Consider the following 15844-nt stretch of genomic DNA (forward strand, 5'->3'; position numbering starts at 1 on the left):
GCTCCTTAGCATTTAGGGCAGATGATCCAAAGGCAGAAGGGCCATGTATGCTTGCATTCTTTTTCAGCTTAAGACAGACAAAAGAAAGTGTTTCTTTACACAGTGGGTGGTGCACTTCTGGAGCTTGCTGCTTTGGGCTCTATAGAGGCAGACAGTATGCAGCCAGTGGGACAACAGACCAGACAGATCGGTCTATTAATGGATTAGGAAGGGATGTGCTTGCTGATATTCCCCTTCAGAATCTGCAGGTGTTGGGGAGTACCAAGTGAGAGACCTCAGAAAGGTGACATGATCACACTCCTGCCCTAATGGTACCATGGTATCACCATGAGAGTTTGCACAGCTGGGCAGACTGAGCTGGGACCACTCACCTTCTGAGCCCTGCTGCTCTACTGCCGTTAGGCAAAATCCATAGCCCACAGCACAAGTAAGACACTGCAGAGAAGAGCTAATTAGCCTTCTTCATTGTGCCTGAGCCTCTCACACACCCACCAAAAAGCAATGCTTACCTCAGCAGCTGGTCCAGGCACACAGAGGATGGTCACAAAAGCATATTCACAGCACAGCACAGGGGTGGGGTGGGAAACAAATTGCCCCACACAGCCATTTTTAAGCCCAACTTGATGCGTTGCATGCGTGATTACTGCAGAAATCAACATGGGTAATTACGGCCATCTGTACCCATTACTGCCATTTGTATGTGTACTCATGGTAACTGCACGTTAGTTAGGCATGCCGCTGCACAAACATATTAAATAGCTAATTAAAAAAAAAACACAGACCTTCACTGCCTGGGAGGAGCCCATCACCAACTAATTACCAAAGCACATTTTCTCCATCTGTTAGACACTTGCCCCCTCCCCAAGGTGACCGGGGAAGATGCGCCCGGCCGGCAGTCCCACGGCCCTACTGCAGCTGGGAGCTACTTGTGCTCGGGCCTTCCTTTGTGTGGCAGAGCTTCCAACCACGGCTGCTTCTGAAAGCACAGCACCTCCGCAGAACAGAGCAATGCTTTTGGATGACTGCAGGAGACCCCCCTGGATTAGCCACCCAACACGTCCACACACTGCAGAGGCTAACTGCCCAACGGGACAGCAGAGTGAGCATCCCAAAAAGCGCCTTTCCGTGCCAGTTCCTCTTCTGGCTCCTTTTTCTACGACAAGCTAATAATGCAACAGCAGATTATAAATACACAGGATGGCTGTGCCCCGGTGCTTCACTGACATATGGTTCTGTCTTCAGTCAGAAGCTGTGGATTTAAATTTAGGACTGGAGCAGGAGGTTGGGTTTCAAAATTCCAAGATAAATCCTCACAGAGGAGGCAACGGGACCAGAATTTCCTCCCTCTGGCCTAGCCTTAAAGCAGATGGGAGCACGGAGTCGGTGCTGTTAAGCAGACTGCAGCGCCTGTGCAGCCCTACAACGCCTCACCCCGCTTTGCAGCTGCTTGGGAGCTCTGCAGCTATGGCCCTTGGTGCCAGGTGCCGCTTCCCTGGCAGCCGCATGCCCAGGCCCTTACTGGAAGGGCAGAATTTATTGCAAGTCAATAGCTAGAGCAATTTCTTACATTACGGCAAAGGCTGCCAATCCTCTCCCTTGGGTTGAGTCAGCGTTTTCATTAGCTGCCCCTTCCTCTTCAGAGCGAGCGTTGGTGTGAAGGGACAGTCAGCTACAGGCAGAACAGCTTTGCTCATTTTTCATGTCTTCTGACATTCCCTGACCGGCCCCTTGATTTCTACAGTGTTAAACGCTTCCTTTACACACAGAGGAGAGCATAAGGAATGTGTGTCTAAGCGCTGTTTACCATTGTGCGAAGCACTGGGTCCAGTACCTTCTAAACCAAGGAAAACGCCTTTGAAGAAACTTAATTCGAACGTGTTCAGAGGAATGCTGTCTTCTCGCACTCCTCTGGCCGTGCTGGGGTGGGCTGCAGGAGCTGCTCCTGGCCCTGATCCCCTCCTCCAGCATTTCCCCCACTTTGCACTGCTTGACCACCTCAGCCTCAGTGAACCGAAGGGAAAAAAATAAAACAATCATCTCAACACGACTCTCCATCCTCTGTCCTTCAATCATATGAGGAGCGGCAAACACGCCGAATTAAGTGCAAAGCAAGCAGTATTTTTATTTGGTTAATTAGAATTGCTCATAAAATGAAAACAAAGGAGTGTTTTACTGCGGGACTGGTACAGGTAGCTGTTGCATAAGTACATTCCTGCATATCTGGCTACTTTAGGGGTATTTTTTAATTAACAGTTTCTCCTTGGCTAAAGCAAACCACAGAGAACAAGGAAAGAGGAGTTTCACACAAGGACACTGCCGGATCCCTCCACTGCCAGCTATTTTTTTTTTTTCTTCAGGGAGGATTTTAAATTAAAAGCAGATTGCCTTCATTAGCGTTTCCAGAAGCTGTGTAACTGCCAAAGCTGACAGAAACACAACTGCGATCTGCAAATTTGGCAAGTGGCATTTTCTCTGTCTACAAATGGCGGGTAATGTCATCCGCAGTCAGAGGGCTTCTGTGGGGGACACGGGCGAAGAGAACTCTTTCCCTGGGAGTGGGAGGACATCTCCAGGGCAGCAGCTCAGCAATCAGGGGAAGGCCTGGTAGTGCTTTTACCCTCCTTAAACTGACAGAGCTACACGCTTCCCAGCCAGCCCGGGCCCAGAGCAGGCAGCAATTCCAACCTTGGCTTGCATGCTGCTCCACACACGCCACAGAAGTAACAGCACTTGACTCCAACCTGGAGCTCAGCACTCAGCGACTCCACAACACGAGCTTATCATAGAATCATAGAATCGCTAAGGTTGGAAAAGACCCACAGGATCATCCAGTCCAACCATTCGCCCTTCACCAATGGTTCTCACTAAACCATGTCCCTCAGCACAACATCCAAACGCTCTTTGAACACCACCAGGCTCAGTGACTCCACCACCTCTCTGGGCAGCCCATTCCAGTGGGTTATATCCTCAGAAGAACTGCAGGACCCAGCTCTCGTTCTGCAGTCCAACTCTCTTCTACCTCATGGTGAACAGAATTCATTATCCTTTGAATTAAGCACTAAGTGATGAGTTGACAGTAATTAAACTGAAAGAGATAGAGGTTAAAGGAATTTATTATTACTTGATCTGCTAAGTAAATTGTTTAGGTACAAGGAATCAATAAGTAACGATGAAGTAAAATTAAAAGCAAGCTCTCTTCCTTCCAAAAAAAAAAAAAAAAAAGAAAAGAAAAAAAGAAGTCAATGGGCTCCTGAAAATCCATTCAGTGAGGCCCGTGCATCTTGTTGGGTTGAACAGCACAGCATTTTAATAAACCAAAAAAAATGACTTTATCCATAATGAGCATCGAAGGCAGAGTGTGGCCCTAAATTATGCCGCTCCTGTTTATCGTTCACGTACCGCAGGACTGATGAAGATTTATGGTCCCATTGTGCTAAGTACTGTATAGTGAAATATCGTGAAACGGTGAGACGCCGTACTCCAAGAGTTTATAATTTAGAGACAAATTACAAAAGCAAGATATTATAATTTAAAGACAGTACTGCACAGATGGGGATTGGAGATACAGAGAGATTGAGCAGCTTGCCCAAGGTCGTCTCAGATGTGTGCCAAAGCACAAAACTGAACTCACATCTCCGGAGTACCAGCATAGGTTTTGTCTTACATAGGAGAACATTTCTCCTCCTCTTCCTCCTCAATTTCAGTAGATGTCATATTTCATAAGTTAACAAGTAAATTCAGAAAATACAACCACTCAATACAACCACACAATACAATGGGGAGAACTGGAAGGATTTCCTTTCACTCTTCCTTCTCTGAAGACCTTTGTTAATGGTGAAGCTTTACCTATGCGTAATCCCAATCTATCTGCATGGCACAACTGCAGCATCTGCACAGAGTCACAGAATAACTGAAGCTGAGAGGCGCTCTGTGGCCATGCAGTCCAAGCTCTACTGAAGGCAGAACCAGCCAGAGCAGATGCCCCAGGGCTCTGCCCACACAAACTTGGAATGTCTCTAAAGAGGAGGGATATCGAGAGCCCACCACCTTCTGGACTCCTGGTCCAGCGTTCAACCAGCAAAGTTGAAAAAGTCTTCCCATCGATCTAACGAGAATTTCTCCAGCTCCAGTTTGTGCCAGCCACCTCCCATTCTGCCCCCATGCCTGGCTCCATTTTCTCTGTTCCTGTCTATTCAGTAGTTAGAGATTGCAGCACGATTTCCCCCAGCCATCTGTCTCACAGCCTTCACTCCTGAATGCTATGCAGACCTGGCTTTCACCACTTCCCCCTGTACATCACATACTCTATCCAGCACCCCAGCCACCTCAGTGGTCTCTGCTGGGCTTCCCCCAGAACAGCCACATCTTTCTTTTACGCAGAACCCAAAACTAGCCAGTGATGTGATACGCTCAAAGCAAGCAGTGATAGCAGGATAACACAAGACACTGTGTCACTGGACATACACACATCAGCAGATATATTTAGGAATGCTAGTCCTAAGCCCTGTCACACAGTGTATTGGTAACTGAAAAATACTTAATTTATAACTATGACAGGAGAAAATGCTTCAATGCAACATGAACGGTAGTGGCAGTGCTACTTATTAAGGCACAGCTCAAGTCCCCAGACAGCTGATCTGGGATACTGGGACAAACAATCCTGCAGTTAAACGCAGTGGCTCTCCTTCCTGGCTTTCAATGGAAACGTGCCCAGTATCTGAAGGTATCTGCTCTCTATTCTAACAAGGACGCAGTCACAGAGTACCCTTGGCCAGCACCTGTGAAGATTTACTCATTAAAATTTCATTTTAATTTAGCCCTACAGAAGCGCTGTCAACATTTGTTTTAGGATTCCCCTGGAAGTTTCATCCCACGGAGCAGCAAACTCATCAGCAACAGGCAGTGATCCTGACAGAAAAGGCATCCGCGTGGCATGGACGCGGTTACCTAAAGAAGGAATGTTCCAGTGAAGCTCACTTCTCTCCCACCGCAGCTAACCAGCAGGATGCTCACCAGGCAAAAAGCCTGGAGGGCCACTCACAGCACGCTGCCCCCCTCTCCCACACCCAATTCCAGCTCCCCACGCCTATCACATACCATCACCAAATGGAGCTCTAGAGCACAGAAGAATTTAAGCCGCGCTTTCCACATCCAAACCTTTCCCGCCCCTGAGATCAGTGCATAGCAAAGGCAACTCGGACACTGTTTACTGTTAACAGATCCAGCAAAATCAAATGCAGCTTCCCAAGACATGGCAGGTCCAGCAGTCACTGAGCTCACCACAGAGCCTCCAAGGAGGACAGAGGCAGGCGGTGTGGCACAGCCTGTGACCGCTGCCCTTTGGGGAGCAGCTCCATGGCGGCGCTGAGGAATGAGCAGCGTTCCCTGCTCCCCATGCAGGGACTCTACCGCCTGATGCATTACAGAGATTCATGCATGTATTTATGTAACATCATATCATCAATTTTGCTTATCTGGGTTTAATTGACGGTATAGGCTAGCAGCAGATGAAAGGGCGGAGGCCAACTGGAGCACTTCTCTGACCTCTGCAGCACACCCTCTGCCCCACAGCACAGCAGCCGCCCTCCCCTCGGCAGGAGGGGGCACAGGACCCATGGGGGCCGCGGCTCTATCAGCAAGACTCCTACACACGGGTTCCCAGTATTGTGCAGCCCTTCCCCAAATTCACAGCAGATGGGACTGCAGGACGGCCAGGCCTCAGAGAGCCTCCCTGCAGAAACACCCCTCCTTCCCCCGACATCCGAGCCTCTGGGAGACCTCCCACAAATGAGAGGGGAGTGAGAGTCGTGCAGGGCGGGTTTGGTATTCTGTCACAGAGCCAAGCAGATGTTTGAGAAATATAAACTGTTATACAACTATTTTAAGCTCATGCAGCTGTGTACAGCCGAGGAGCCGCATCGGGAGACACCGCTGCTCTCTTGAGGTGCTCCCATACCTTGGGACCCCATCCGCAGCTTAACAAGCCAAACCTCCCCTGAGTGATGAACTGGAGGGGCTTTTCCAGGTTCACACTGGAAATGCGCATCCAGATGGGGACCACCCCAGCCATCCTCACGCCGCACCGCTCAGCTTGGCTGCGAGGCAGCAGAAAGAGACCAGACGTGGTGGTACAAAGCCGTGCCACCCTGCGTGTGCTCAGCCCTCACTGCGGGCTCTCACTGTACGGCCAGATCCCTGCAGGCTCCGCCGCAGCACCGCGAGCGCAGGGCGTTAGAGACTGATGGGAGAGGCTTCTTTCTCTATCCGTATGAAAAAGATTGATCTTAATTTCTGACAGCGCTTAACAATATTCTTATTTATGAACAAAAAATTTACAGCCGATGGAAATTTACGTAGCGTTCCTATCCCAGAGATAGGCCGGCCTGCGCCAGCTGAGAGGTAAGAGACCTGGGTAACGCTCGTGGAAACACGCCAACTAAATTACACCGCATGGTTTTACAGTCCCATAAAATACCAATCTTTCTGCAAGCCAAAACTGTTTGTCATAGAGAATTTCATTTTAGCCATATAAAAGATTGACTGCGCGTGTAAGTACTATCGCATTGCTCCGAAAAACCACAGTAAAACTTGTTTTCTTTTTTTTTAATACTTCAGAAGAATGCATAGCAATTTTAGCAAGTGCTTTACTCGTGTTGCTAGCAGAGGAGTTCGTAACAGCTGGGCAGTTCTGCACTCGTGATTCACGCTGCACCGCAGACGAAGAGGCACAAACAATTCCTTTAGTTTTATAATATCTATACGGCCAACACAACTGTGATTAATGTATTTTCTAGGGCATCGCGGGTAACTTCTATAGCACAGCCCGCTCCTTCCAATCATATGGGGGAAAAAGGGTTCCCATGTCTGCAAAATCCCAAGTAAAAGAGGAGCCTGTTGCCGGGCACGTCACTGACCCAGCTCACAGCCCTGGCACGTAGAAACAGGCATTTTAGGTGCCTGCTATTTTTTGCAAAGCAATTCAGAGTGGAGGTAACCCAACTCCCTGGGAATCAAGTGTTACCTCAAGATGAGTTTCACCTGCCAGGGATATAACGTTCTGGGCAACAGAACATCACAGTGTATAAGCAAGGCATGTCAGGGAAGGGAAGGGAAGGGGAGGGGAATCTTGGCTTGCACAGAATTTTGTATTTTATTTATAACGCAACGGCATCTAAGGCAACCTTCTGCAAACTACAAAGGACAGTGGAATAATCTTCAATCCTCCGCTGCTTCCTGCAGCCTTCAGGGTCCCACTTCTCCAGGTCTCGTCCCATTACAATGAGACAGAGAGACTCTCAGAGCTGCCAGGATGACACTAACAGTTCTTGCTGAACAGACAGGAAAGCACAAATGCAACTTTTTCCAGGAGGATTTGAGGACAATGAGTGTCAGCCCTGTCTTGTTCCGTGCTACCACACAAACGGAGGAGCCTCTGCCCCCCAGGCTGCTACAAAACCACTCTTCCCCTCTTAGACTGCAGTCAGGCAGTAAGCATGTGGAGGAGAAGTGTTGAAAAACACGGCACAACTCTGACCTAACTTAAATAAGTGGAAACAAAGAGGTACCTGCTTAGGATTCTTCGAAAGACTCGGTCTATACAAGCAGTCTGGAAGGGGTGGATGAAAGCCAGCATCTGTTGCCCCCCTCACTTTGTTGTCACTCCACCAGAAGCAGCGCTTCTCTCTTGAAAAGAACATCCAGCTGAGGAATGGCTGGGAAAAGTACAAGTGACGGCCCCTTTGCTATGCACCCACTGCAGTTCAGAACACGGGGGACGTGGGGGGCCCTCTGCACCCCCCAGGATGGCAGCTGGCAGCACAGGAAGCTGCAGAGGCACCCTGCCACTGCAGGACGGGGTGCTCCACGAAGGCAGCTTCAGGGGGGCTTGTGTTACTGTTTCTCTGAGCAGCAGCAGCATGTACCATCTCGGAAGCTATGGGCAGGAAAGCAATTGCACTTGGTGGTTGCACATGCCCCACGAACAGAAACTGGGCAGCACCAGCAGGGCCCACTGAGCACCAGTGCAGCGTGCTATCTTGCCGCCATCCCCTGCAGAAGGCAGTCCACTCGCTACGGGAGCAAAAAGCAACGTGTGGGATGGTGTTTACAGAAAAATAAACTGGCTTACAGACTGCTGTGAGGAGACTGAACCACAGCACTGCACCTCATACAGCAGTGGCATTGCAACAGGGCCAGGAGCCCTCCGCAGACCAACAGCTCTTTGGGGCAGCGCCTGTACTTCCATCCTGCCTTCGCCTTCCGTACCACACCTGATACAGCGTGATGCTCCCCTCCCCAGTCCAGCAGGCAATGACAGGCACGGTGCAGAGCCTGTGCCCAGCTGCTGCTGATGGGTAAGTGCTTCATGCCCCCTCTCCTTGCAGCAGTCATTGTGATCTGCAAGGGAAATAAAACCTCTGGCTCTTAAACAGGCATTTCTGATAATCAAGTTAGCAGCTCTCTCCCTTCTTTGGTTAAGTCAAAGCACAGTTAATTATTGAAATTACCCAGTGGAATACATCTATCCTGTCCCCTCAGTGTGAGACGATTGTACCGACAGCGACAGAACATTAAACCAACCGCTTCACAAGCCCTGCCAGAAGCTGTGCATCTCCCAACAAACGCAGCCGGCGCAGAGAGACCGAGTGGCATCTGCTCTGCAAAGCCGGGCACCAACAGGGCAAGCACGGGAAAGGCAGAGCCAAGGTGAGCACTGCAGCTTCACAGGAGCTGGTGTGTGGGCATCTCCGGCTGTACAGGCACACACATTTTCTGGGAAACATCAGTCTTAATCGCGTTCTGCTTCACCAACAAAAGAAGCTGCTGAAATAGTTTTGTCAGACAAGCTGATAAGGATAATTACGTGATGAGAGCTTAGTCATCCATATTGCAGTGACAGAGAAGCAGATTCCCTGAAAAATAACATCACCAACAGAAAGCCGTGGGTGATTCTGTGATTCATCAATATCTGAGCATAAAGCTTCCCAAACTGCAGACGTAGCTGCGGTGAGGTGCGCCGGCACGTGCTGCTCCGAGGCACAACAAGCCACCAGAGGGAGCCCATTTTTCTCCATCAATCTGATCTTCATAAGTTGTTTTGTATGCACACATTCTCAACTGACAAATTAACACAATTACGGAGCGTGGATGAATATGTGTATTTTATTTTAAACTTGCCTAATTTATACAGAAAGGGAGATGCACGGTTCAAGCAAAGCCTACTCCAACATTAACACCAACGTATTTGCCAAATGGAAGACTTCTCAAAATTCAGCGTGCTTTGATTCAGCGAGAATAATTTCCCAAACACAGCAGGCTAAAAAAGGCTACTCCCATTTGTCCTTAAGTCCATCAGCACACACAGGCTGGGATTGCACCCAGGAGCTCCCCACACAGCAGCCAGCCTTAAGCCGCTGCTCCTGCCCTGCATGCTTACAAACCAAGCCCAACCACAGCCTCACAGAGGCTCCCCTTTCAACCTCGTGGCACATACCCTTCCTCGGGAAAGGAGGAGCCCCGAATTTATTTTCTGTACCACAGACACAGGTTTGTCCATTTTTGTATTTATGCCTTTCATGCTGCAGCTGCCAGAATTCAAAACGCTCTCCACTGTTGGCTCCCGTTACCATCTTCATGCTCCAAAAGCCTCGTCAAGTGCAGCCTTGCAGCCAGACCTGTTCTTTACTCGTCTAACATTCCTCCCAACAACTCTTTACACAATGCACCTGACAGCGTTTTCTTTACAAAACAGAATTATGCAGCCTAAAAGGACCGGAAAACGAAAACAAATTGTTTGACCTCCTTTCAGCAGAGGAACTGGGGAAGCACAATCCTGAGATGCATAACTGGATCAGCAGCGATGCTGCCTGGGTTTCTTCTGTGCCCTCCTCCTTTAGTGCATTATATTCATCCCCGTGTCAAGCAGTTCAACCCCAGGCTAAGGCAGGCCCAAGCAGTGAACAAGTCAAAGCAAGGGCCAAGCACATCCATGTCAAATCAGAATTCTTAAGTCTTCTCCAGGACAAAGTAGAACTACCTCGGCTCGAAACACTGCAGAGCATCACCCATCCTACACCAACAACACTAAGAACTCTGGCAAGGCAGCACTGTATTCTTGTATGTTTCAGGCATCCCAGGAGGGGAACGTGGGTCACCCAGCCAGCGGGCAGGAACGCCCCTGCACACAGGAAAACTTAGCTCGAGTTAGGCTGCTGTAGGGAAGTGCATGGGGTAACTTCCCTAAATACAAGCGGTAGGGAGCACTTCCCCAAGCACCAGAAACCTTCTCCTGCACAGATCTGCACCTGAGAATTGGGTGGACGTGGGCCTGTCGGGATTACTAATACGAGCAGATGCTTCTTTTGCGTTTGGGAGTTTTGCCATGGACCTCAAAGTAATGAGACATTACACCCTGCATGTTCCCTAAACACACTTAAAAACGGTACCCAACATATTTAAAGCACTTAGATGTGTTAACACATACAACATTAGCAGAAAACAGGCAGCCTTGTCTAGGTGTTCCATGAGAAACGTGGTATGCCAAGAGCCTATCCCTGAACCAGACGTCCATCTGCTACCCAGCTAATGACCATGTCATGATACGAAGACCAATACCACCTTCTGCTGAGCTGTAGAGACTTCATGTTACTCATCATCCTCTTAAATCATAACGAAGAATACAGATTAGAAGGTGTAAAGCACGTAAATAAGCTAAAACCAACACAAACATGGCCATTTCAGCCTGGAACACATTAACCCCTTGGAACCCAAGCTGTGGGGCAGTGAGCAGTGCAGGGCTGGGCTCTGCAGCCAGGCTGGTGGGACAGCAGTGTGCGTGGTCCAACAGAACGGGGTATTTTGAATGGCACGATACCACACTTACATGTGGGGACACCACAGGAAGGGCTCCAGATTCCTCCTGTTGGACACAGCAAAACCAGCACTGCCTCCCGCCCTACCTGCGCAGCTGCTGCGAAGCACAGACCACACACAGCACTGTGCTCCAGCAGGTGTGCTTCTGAGGCTCCAGTTCAGGTGCTCCAAGGCTTTAACTGCTTTGGGTGAGTACCACACCAACAGAAAAGAGCATCCCCGGATATTTATCAGTGAGGAGGTACAGAAAGTGATTACCTATGAAAATCGTCAAGTCCATTAGCAATTGTTAAGATTGGGCTGATAACAGAGACCTGCTGCTGTTGATACATGGAACCCTTTTCCCCCTAGGTACGGTTCCTTAAGCTATTCCAAGCCCTTAGGAAATAAAACTCCCAGTTCCTAGAGGTCTTGGTGTCCCTGGCCACTTTCTGGATGGCAGCGGTTGGATGGCAGCGATGCTCCTCACACTGCTAATGTGGGACACCGCTGTGCCTGCCCTGCAGTGCTGCTGCTGCACACAGTGCCACTGCCATCCCATTCAGCCTTCCAAGAACTTCCCACGTGAAGTGTGACTGCTAATGTATGCGTGTCTGTAATAATCAGATGCAAATTTATCAGAAGCCACTTTCTTGCTTAGCGGAATTACTGCTCCATTAATAGCAATGCTCAAACGGTTTTGAAGTGGCCCGCTGTTTCACCTCAAGGACTGCTCATTTCGTTTCGGAAATTCAGTCTCGGCTGCGGCTTGACAAAGAAAGTATTAATTTGTTCACATTTCTGAGACGTTTATATGGTTCAGCCTTATCCATTTGCGGGTCGAATACCTGATCTGTTTCCCCGCAAAACAAGGCAATGAAATGCTCAACACAGGGCGTTCTGTAGCTTAGGATGTGAACTACAGACTGCAATCTTCCAGGGGTGTCCCTGTGGGTCGGCTCCAGCACGTACGCCTGCATGTTTTATGCTTTGTCTGAAGAAGGAGGCTCCCACAAGTGGGGGGAAAGCTCTCAGATATGGGTCACGTGTCGGTGTATCAAAACTTGGACGCGAATTAAAAAGAAAAGCAACAAAGCCTCGGTATTTGCCCTAAGCTTACATTCTTGTCTCCCAGAGGAAGGGAAATGAACAGAAGAGTTGGGAAGGAAAAAAAAAAAAGCCAACAAAACAAAACAAAACGAAAGCCAACACCAACAAATCAGACTTGCAGTATTCTTTGCTAATTCATAGGTGTTCTATAAGGAAAAGGAGATCATCCCGGATTTCTCAAGGCAGCCACAGAACCAAACGCGCCCAGCGATGCAGGCTGCTCAGCCTCCCCTCTGCGCCGCACAAACTTGACACACGGCCGTCTTTCTCCCGTTCCGTTTTTACTGACAAACGCCCTTTCTGGCTTTGCTGACCATCCAAAAGACTAAATCCAGCGACCCTCCTCTCCCATAACCTTGCGGTACTTTCCCAGCTCTCAGTCCCGTTTCTGTTCGACTATTCTGCTTTCTAAACCTAAATCCCGAAACCCATTCAGTCGCGCTCAAAGCAGAAGAAAAGAGACAATGAAAGCGCCCCGCACGGCGCGGATCACACGCTGCGCGCACCCCGTCCCCCCGCTCCGCCGCTACAAACCCGCGCGCACCGCCCGACCCCCGCGCGAGCAGAGGGGCACCGCAAAGAGCTCGGCTGGAACCGAGCTCCGACTTCTCGCTCCAAACTCCAGCCCGCCCCGAGCCGTGCCATCCCAACGCCCCCCCCCCGCCACCCCCAACCCCGGCCGCGGCCCCCTCCGCCCCGCGGGACTCACCGGAGATCTCGGCCTGGGGCACGCCGTTGAGGCTGAAGCCCTTGGCCCCATACAGCTGCCGGACCTCGGCGCAGCTCCTCGCCTTGCTGCCGCTGTCACCGCGAGCCGGGGCGGAGGCGACACACAGCAGCCAAAATCCCCACGGGAAGAAACGCATCCTTCTCCGCTGGCCCCGCCACCTGCCGCGCGAAGGGCAAAGCCAAGGGCCCGCGGACGGGGCTCCGGCGCCGGGCGGAGCGGGGTCCGGGCAGCCCCGGCGGGACGGCCGGCGGCGGGGGGGCGACGGGCTCTCGGGCGCTGCCCGCGGCGCGCGGGGAAGCGGCGGGCGGCTCGATCCGGACGCCGCGGAGAGTCCGAGGAGGGGGGCAGCGATCCAAGTTTGGCCGGGCCGGGCCCCTTCCCCGCCGCGCTTCGAAACCCCGAAGCGTGACCGCGGAGAGGGCTTTTGTTCTTAGCGCGGCCGCATCCCCGGGCGGTCCCGCCGCGATGCTGCCGGCTGCGGCGGCCGCCGGGCCGGGCGGAGCGGGGCGCGCGGCGGGGCTGCTCCCGCGGCTGAGCCGGGCTGCGCTGGGCCGAGCCGGGCTGCGCCGCGCCGCTCCGTGCGCGCCGGCACCGCTCCACCTGCACGCCGAGCCGGGCGGCGGGCGGGGAGGCTCCCGAGCGAGGCAGGGCTTCCCCCGCCGGACGTGGCATCACGCCGGGCCGCGCCAATCCCGCGCGGGGCGCTGCCCCGCCCCGGGCCCGCGCTCCGCCCCGCGCCACCGCCCCGCGCCCCCGCCGCGGGCACGGCGCCGCGCGCGGCTCCGCCGCCCGCCCGGCCGATCCGGAGCGCGGCCCGGCCCTGGGAGCCGCCCGCGGGCGAGGAGCGCCTCCGCTCCGCCCGGCTCCCGGCTGCGGCTCCTCGGCCGCGGGGCGAGCGGGCAACGCCGGCAGCGCCCGGCGAGCAGGTGGTCCCCTCTGCCCTTCGGGAAGGACGGTCCTGAAGGCGGGCGGTGAGCCCCCGTCTGTCTGACCCTCGGTCCGGCTCTTCGCCCGCACACTCCGATTTCCCCCGGGTGTGGTGGGAAAAGGCAGAAAGACGAATCGTAAAACGGTTTGCCTGGTCGTTGCGGGGAAAACGTCTTAACTGGGAGCCCGGGTGTCCCAGCAGAGGCCTGGGAGGTGGAAAGTGCCCTTTCAGGAGAAGAGAGGGGATTTTCAGCTGTGGGCTCTGCTTTTGGGTTTTGTTCCTACAGCAGCGTACCCTGTCCTGAACCTGGCAGCCCACAGCTCTGCCAGCTGGGTGCTGTCTGCTCCCCAGAGATGGGGCGTCTGCGGCACCCGAGTGAGGAGTAATGCTCCAGCTCTCCCCCTAAGGAGTTTTTGGCCAGTATGTGACACAGCCAACAACAGGCGGAGAACCCAAAGATCAGTTCTCTAAAGGAAGGCTTTTCTATGGAAAAAGGACAGGGAATCTACCGGCACCTCAGCTTAAGCACTTGTGGGAGCTCACACGTTAACAGATACCCAAAAGCCTACATCAAAAAAACGCCAGTGCCACGGGCACCAAAATTCTTCAGCATGCACAGATGTGGGGCGAATTGCTCAGACCTGAGAATTCATAGGAAGGCTGGGTCACCCAGTTTGCTTCTTCAGAACTGCTCGCTCTCAGAGAAATGATTGAGAGAGAAGCGACCCAAATTAATAGCCGCAGGGAGGGGAAAGATGGCAGCAGGGAAGGGGAAAGTCGTTGCTTTCCTCCGAAATCGCCTAATGATTTCCTAGGAAATCTTCCTAACTGAAATCATCTGTGAAATACAGCATAGGGAATTAATAGAACCTGACCGTAAAGACAGGGAGGGTTTTGTAATGAAGGTCATGACTGTGGTGAGCCCTCACTGTGACCAGAAGTTAAAACCTGCACGTCAGGTACAGCCCATGCTGCTTCCCAGGTCTCAGTTCTTCCACAGACAGCACTGTGCTTTTCAGTCGTTGCTGCGTCTCTTTGATGCACACGGTTTAGAAACCCAAGGCTTGAAGCTTCCCAAAGCTCGGTGCTCCTGAGCTGGAAGCTTGCTTTGTGGACTTTCTGGAGCATGGAAATAACACCCCATCTTTCAAAAGGATCTCGACTGTAAGCAGAGGAGTACAGCGCATACGACAAGTTAGCAAGTACAGTGCACACAAGGTCACACAAGGTTACTTCAACTCTTACTCCTATGTATCTGCTCTAATTGTGTAGTAAGAGGTACGTGGCAGATCATGTTGGTGGCTGAAGTTGATGATCTGGAGAGTTCTTTCCATCAGCGGTGATTCCACGGTCTGTAGCCCTTTCCCCATCCCAGGCCTCGAACACAGTGCTTGGAGACCTATGGCAACCCAGCTGCCATGGTGGCAGAATCCATATGAGAATCTGTATTGCCAGGACTGTGGAATGGCAGGATCCTGGTTCCTCCTCGTGGTGCTGAAGCACATCTATTTGTTTCACTGATGATGTTTGCATGCATACCCAGGATTGTGGCTATGCCCATTAAAAAAAAAAAAACAAACAAACATTGAAACAAACATCTTTGAAGCGTCACAGTGAAAATATGGTTTTGTCATGTGTTATAAAGTGTGTGTTTTTTTTTGAGGACCGGATCCGCTTTCTGAAGACTCACTTAAAGGAATGGAGCTTGGCACAAAGTGAACGGGAGATTATGTAATGACTGGCAGGAGGAGCTAGAACTGGGGTAGAAAAGAAAGTGAAGTAAAACACAAGGTGAGTAGACAGAATGCAGAGGAGGTGAAAAGCACACAGACAGCCACTAAGAGAGTCAGGAAGACAGAAAATCCATCCTGCTGTGGAGATTGCCTCCTGACAGACACAAGAAAAAAAATAAAGTCCACTGAAAAGCTGATGCAGGCATTATGAAGAGACAAGAATGATGAATAAGAGCCAAATCATCTGGCACAAGTGTGGAAAGCTACACTTTAGAAAATAATACCACCAAACAGAGGCTTCTTACAACCTCAGCTTTCACAGGATGTTTTCTGCTGCTCTAGAACTTTCCCAAAGTTCCGTATTTCAGTGGACATACCTCTGTTTTTCATATTGAAGCAAATTAAGAATTGTTTGAGCGCCAAAGTAAGTAGAACCAGATCTCCAGCTGGTTCTAAAATGGACCTATACTGAGGCATGGCAACCTGGAGTCT

General features: G+C 51.4%; 1 protein-coding gene across 1 annotated transcript in view; it reads right to left on the reverse strand.

Moving 5' to 3' along the window:
- The window catches only part of GPC1 (glypican 1), a 163087-nt gene extending 149792 nt beyond the window's left edge, over positions 1–13295 (reverse strand). Inside the window, exon 1 of the mRNA NM_001305060.4 lies at positions 12671–13295. Within this exon, the coding sequence (NP_001291989.1) occupies positions 12671–12827 (157 nt within the window). The 5' untranslated portion in view covers positions 12828–13295. The remainder of the gene's footprint in view (positions 1–12670) is intronic.
- Between the last annotated feature and the right edge of the window lie 2549 nt (positions 13296–15844).

The sequence above is a fragment of the Gallus gallus genome, chromosome 9 (genome assembly GCF_016699485.2).
Source record: "Gallus gallus isolate bGalGal1 chromosome 9, bGalGal1.mat.broiler.GRCg7b, whole genome shotgun sequence".
In the NCBI taxonomy this organism is placed as follows: domain Eukaryota; kingdom Metazoa; phylum Chordata; class Aves; order Galliformes; family Phasianidae; genus Gallus; species Gallus gallus.